Source organism: Hippocampus bargibanti, linkage group LG17 (genome assembly GCF_051943395.1).
Source record: "Hippocampus bargibanti isolate YZ-2025 linkage group LG17, ASM5194339v1, whole genome shotgun sequence".
Taxonomy (NCBI): domain Eukaryota; kingdom Metazoa; phylum Chordata; class Actinopteri; order Syngnathiformes; family Syngnathidae; genus Hippocampus; species Hippocampus bargibanti.
Window position 1 is genome coordinate 14,562,830 of NC_142750.1, and position 6,000 is coordinate 14,568,829.

Here is a 6,000-nt window from a genome sequence, read left to right on the forward strand (position 1 = left end):
GAAAAAGTGTGAAAATACACCATTTATTGGGGGTGTGCCTTATACTCCGGTGCAAAATAGGGTATTCAGTTCTCGTTGACCTGGCAAAATAGTGGTCTCCTTGGGCTCGGTATCTTTGTGCTCTCCATCACCGAGCTGCGTTGGATCTTTAGCAGGATCGTGCAGTGCCAGGGCTGAAGTTTTTTCTGCTGGTGTATTGACTTCATCTGCTTGCCGAATTGCTGTCCGTGCGTCCCGTCTGATCTTTAAACGTTCCGTGACCATCTCTGTCGTAAGACAGACACAGACAAATGAGCGTTTGATTGTAAGATTTGGAAAGATGTAAACGATCCAAAAATTGAATCAAAAATAAAGAGTGAATCAATTGTTGATATTTACAAAGTCACCTTCATGAAACAATCTACAGTGAGACCTCAACTTAAAACCCCTTATCTTACAAACTTTTCGTCTTACAAACGTCAAATTTATGAAAATTAAACCTTATAATAAGCACTATTTTCATAATACACACCCACCACGGCTGGCGGAGTGATCATCGGCGGAAGCACACGACCGAACAGCGCTCCAGCCGGCGCTACTTTCCACACCCCCTCTCAGTGAATGCACACGTCGATCGCCTCCTTGGAGCTTTTTGCTGATAATTTTACGATGATGGAACCGAAAAAAAAAACACCACAGGCTCGTGTTCAGCCCAAGAAGACACAAAATAAAATCACCATCGCTGAGAAGGAGATAATTGAAAAACACGAATGAGGTGTGCGTTTGTGTGATTTAGTGGCCGAGCACGGCTATGCTAAGTCAACCATTGCTACCATTCTCCGGAACAGAGAAGCCATCAAAAGTGTGTCTGTTGCAAAAGGTTTTTCCGTGCTCTCAAAGCGACGCTCTCGGGCAATCGAAGAAGTTGAAAAACTTCTGTTAATTTTGTTAATGTTGTTAAGTTTTTAATCAGCAAAAAATGAGAGGAGTCTCCAAATAAATAAAGAAGAGAAGCCACAGCAGAGGTTAAGTTACCAACAGTCCTTATGGAAAGTGACTCTCCTTCCATAAGCCATCAACGACCATCAAAAAGGTAAATAAAACTTTATTTTACAGCAGTTTATTTAATTGCAGTCCTCATGTAATGCGCCTCTCTTTCCAAACAGCAATTCCCTTTGACCTTCGACCTCCAACGCCATTCCATCAAGCCATCAATGACCATCACAAATGTGAATAAAGTGACTTTATGATACAATGCAGTGTATTTCTTTCATTACAATAGCACATTTATTATACGTAGAATAAGGTATGTTGTGTGTACTTTTAAGGGTTATTTAGTTGAAAAGTATATTTTATGGAAACCCGGGAACAGATTAGTCCCATTTTAATGGTTTCCTATGGGATTTTTTTTAGATACACACTTTTCGCCTTACACACTCTGTCTGGGAACCAATTAAGTTCGTAAATTGAGGTCTCACTGTATTTAGGCAGAGCGCAATTGGATGGCTACTCTTCAAACTAAACCCCTACCGTTGACAGTGGTGAGGTAGGCTTTATTGTTTCCACGTGCTTTATTGGTAAGGTCCTCTGTGATGTCCATGTGAGTTTGGACTTCCTCCTTTATCTCCTCCAGACTGGCCCAAAGGTCCATCTCCCAGTAGTCCTTATCCAGACACTCGAGCAGCTCTTGAAACTGGGATCTGCTGCTATAGTACCAGATCTTTTTCTTTTGATGTTCACCATCCTCTTCACTGGCAAGGAAGTGACAACAAAAAGTTAGTAATTACATTAATTGGTCAAATGTGACAAGACTGTGTGTAAATCTATCGACAGCTTGTAACATTTTAGGAATAAACGGTGTCACATTCAAAACTGCAAAGTGGGTTAGAGTTGGGAAAATAATCATGGATGAATGTAAATTTCAACACAAGCTTTGTTTTCAAACCAGATTGTTCCAATCATTCAGTTATGCGCATGGTCAAGGACCAAATTAAGGCTCCGCAGTAGTGAAGTACTGGTAACCAGCAAGTCTCAAAACTATTGATTTACACTGTATTTTGGTACAGTGCGGGATTGACTTACATAATAATCCTTCTGCTGAGAAACCAATATTTCCTTTGGTGGCGGTCATATCCAAGAGGCTCCTGGCGTATGTAGGGTCTGTTCTTCTGCGCTTCTGTCACACAGTCGGAAACGCCGGGGACTTGATGTGCCACACAGATCTCACACTGCCATTCGTCTTCCGGAACCTCCTTGAGCGGTGGCTTCACACACTCCAAGTGATAAACAGCAGAGCAGGTCTCGCAGCAGAGCAGGTCACCGAGGCGGTGACATACGCGACAGTGGTCGTCATACTGCATAACCCCGTCGGACATCAGCTCTTCGCGGGCAACGTTGGTGGTAAGAAACTGGTTCACCAGGAACTGAAGCACCTTGATTTTACTTTCTACGGGACCAAAAGGATAATCATCTAGTTCTTGATCGGGCAGGACATAGTGGTACTCTGTGTCACTCTCACAATAAGCACGCAAAACCTCGGGCCACGTCATGCCGTCAATGAAGTATAGAGTGGAGTTGACGCTGTCCTTGAGGTCAGCGGGACCAAAGCTAGTGTTGGACGTTTCCTCTTCATGCAGGATGGCCTTCAGCAGAGAAATGTGAGTCTCTGCAATTAAAGTGCATTGTTCCTGGCCGAGGAGTGCTGCACAAAAGTCCTCAAAGCGGAAGGGGGACAGCCGCAGCACTGTGCTGAAGTTCCGAAGCACCTCGTAGATGGAGGTTGCATTTAGCAGGTCTTCGCTAGGCACCAGGAGATCCTCAGAAGATCCGGGTAGATCAAGAGTAGGAATGTCTTTCTCTTCCAAAATGGGGGTGCGGGGTCGGGCCTTTTTCCTCCCTGGTGGACAGACAGAAGTATCAACAAATGATGCTCTCTTCATAAACTCACAGACATCACAAAGCTGTAGATAGAACATGCGACATCTTGGTCTTTTTGACTGCTTCAATCAAGTACATTGGCAATTTGTTGGAAGCTGTTATTGTTGGTGGGACCTGAGTGTGTTGCGTCACACGCGTGTATGATTTTGAAGTGCGCCTTTCAACCCTTTCATGTCTTTCAATTGCTTGATCTCCTTGATGTGCGTCACACCCTGGCGCACAGCACACGCTTGAAAATTGTATAAAAGGAGCTGTCGCGGGACGGAGAGATTGGGCGAACCACGGGGGCAGAATCATCTCAGACTCACGCCCGGCTCACGCCGGGCGTCGGACGGACATCACGGCACGACTTGCTCGACTCCACGCCACGATCAAGCTCTGCGCGTCACCTGCCTGGTAGATCTGACAACGAACCTACTTACAAATAAAGAGAACCATCAAACTCTTTATCGGCGAGCTAGCCAGCAGCATTTTTTCCCTCCTCCTCAGCCCAATCAACTGTGCGTCGAGTGCATCTGTCGTTTTATTTTAAGCAAAATCAAAACTGTTTTGAGAAATTGTGGTAGTTGGCCAAGAAGGGGCAAAATCTGGAAAGTTTTTTTCCCCTCAGTACAAGCACAGTGTCAGTTGTAATACACAAACTATGATGCACGTAAGAGTTGTGTGTTTTGCCAAATTCTCAAAACTGATATTGGATTGGATTGGATATGCCTTTATTAGTCTCACAGTGGAGAAATTTACATTTCACAGCAGCAAAGTGATGAAAGGAATGGAAGTAGAAAAACAAAATACATGAGCTGCTGGAAAGGCAGCCACTCTCGCGGCGCCGTCTCGAAGTCATAAGAACAAAAAAAATATCAGATACAACAGACAATAACAATCCATTTTAGGTTTTTACGCCAGTTCGTTTCAGAGTGAAGTTGTTATTTACTCTGGCTCAAGTACAATAGTGGAGTTGGCATCCCAAATTATTATTTTATTTTCAATTGTCTGTTTTGAAGAGAGAGAGAGAAATACACACTTTACCCAAGTCCGGCGTAGCATTAGCATTCACAGCTACCACTTAGCCGAACGCAACACAATGCCCGAACCCGTATCCACACGTTTAGTATTGGATCACGCAAGGTACGTGATTTGACGTGAACGTGCGATGTTTAGCTACAGGGAGCTAACTTTACAATACACCTGCATGCGATAAAAGAAGCGCAGACTGCGGCCTGTGTTGCTTACACTGTGCATTCTCCATTTTGGACAACAACCTGGCTGCTTGGTGTACCAAATCGCAGCGCTTGTCGGAATACTGAGTGTGGGGAGTTGATTACGAGCCACGTCGCCCCCGTTAACTCAAAACGAAAGTGTTTGTTGGTAGAATTACCCGGTGTGCTGGCGTGTGTGCTCTGACTCCGAAAGCTACTATCGGTACAGTAGCTGGCATCCTCCTCCACCTCCTCCTGCTGCTCGTCCAGCACATCATCGATGCAGTCCGAGTCCTCCTTGAGGGCCTCGTCCTCGTCGGACTGAGGTTCCTCCTCTACCGGTTCTTCTTCCTCCGATCTCAAACTGACGGCGTCGTCATCCTCGTCGCTCTCGTGGTCGTCGTACACAATCGTTTTGGAGACAGGCGTCCTCCTGCCTCCGCGAGCCCCTCTTCTTCCTCGGCCACCTCTGCCTCGTCCCCTGCCTCGCGTCGAGATGACAGATGCCGCTTTCTTTTTCCTGGTCGGCTTGGTTACTTCTCGAACCGGACTCTCCGCGTCGTCCTCACCGCCGCTGTCTCTGAAACGGGGTTTGATGTTCCTCCTCGGCCGCAAGCCTCGTGTAGTAGCCGCGGATGGCAACTGCTCTTCGGTTGCTAGCGGTTTGGGCGGCCTGCCCCTTTTGCCTCTCATGATAGGCGAAAGCTATTCGTTTATGTCCCCGGCGATCGCGTTCGCAGGAAGTGAGCGAAAAGCAGACCCCCACAGTCCCGGCGTGGTCGGGGTTGGTGCCGAGCATGCAAGCCCGCAAGCCCCGTGTGTTCCCTCGGGTGTGAAAGCTCAAAATGTTAGCCCGGCGTCCCGTTCGGGTTCGCCGAGAGTCGCCATTTTTCTTTTCAGCCTCTCTGTCTGTGGCTCAGCAAACACGACAGGCCCCTACCACCCGGGTCACGTGGTACATCCGCTCGCCCGCAAGCGGCAGCAACAACAACCCAGAAAAAATCTTATTAATCTACATAAGAAATATAGACATTAATATTATTTCAATTTAAATCTTTCATTCTTCCCCTTTTCGGAACCGCAGAATATCCCCCAATGATCGGATGCTGTATTGTATTGAAGCTCATCACAATTGATTACCAACAGATGGCAGTACAATAACGTAAAACTTGAGTAAAAACAATGCAGCACTGGTATGACAACAGCAGGGCTATTGCACACACAATTTCAAAATGTCTTTTTGTCTGCAAGGACAGTTGTCATTTTAGCATGATCATTCATTCTCAGTCCTTTTGTTTAACTGAAAAGTAGGATTTGGCTACAATACGTCACCTTTAAAGGAAAAAAAGTTTAGGAACCTGTCGGGGTAATAAAAATATCAAAAGAGAGTGAATTTTGGATTTATTACTTGTGAATTACCCAACAGGCGGCAGGTAGCTAAACCTTGGTGGCGTAACCCGATTGTTTCCTTAGGTTCTTCACTTAATATGTTACATGGGGAGGCAGGTTTAAATTTCATCTTTGTGCTGACTCCAATATGATTAACAGTGCTAACCAGGGCTGAAAAAAGGAGCTAAACTGGGGGAACATTCAAGACCGGGGACAGCAAATATTACACGCCTGTTACACAATGGAAACATTTGACACATCCACCATTTCACATTGAATCTATGATTTCTTTTGAGCTACAACATTGTTGGGTAAATGACTATTTCGTGGTGATTCACCCAGAGCAGTTGCGCGTGTTCGTTGGGATCGGAAGATAACCAAGAAGCCATAAGCATCGTCCAAAAGTGTATTTGCCCTGACTGAATTTTCTAATCAGATCTGTGTTCAATCAGTGAAAGCGAGGAAGAACAAAGAAACAGGGGAAAACAGAACTTTTCAC

At 45.6% G+C, this 6,000-nt stretch overlaps 1 protein-coding gene across 3 annotated transcripts in view; it reads right to left on the reverse strand.

The window, feature by feature from the left end:
• The window catches only part of LOC148885929 (nucleosome-remodeling factor subunit BPTF-like), a 30,059-nt gene extending 24,738 nt beyond the window's left edge, over positions 1–5,321 (reverse strand). For 2 of the 3 annotated variants that reach the window (XM_089019057.1, XM_089019059.1), the window contains exons 1-4: positions 4,292–5,320; positions 2,062–2,875; positions 1,510–1,730; positions 81–266 (exon numbers count right to left, since the gene is read on the reverse strand). In XM_089019057.1, the coding sequence (XP_088875183.1) occupies positions 81–266; positions 1,510–1,730; positions 2,062–2,875; positions 4,292–4,805 (1,735 nt within the window). In that variant the 5' untranslated portion in view covers positions 4,806–5,320. Of the gene's footprint in view, positions 1–80; positions 267–1,509; positions 1,731–2,061; positions 2,876–4,291 lie in introns of all 3 variants that reach the window. The other variant, XM_089019058.1, reaches the window with a different exon arrangement.
• Between the last annotated feature and the right edge of the window lie 679 nt (positions 5,322–6,000).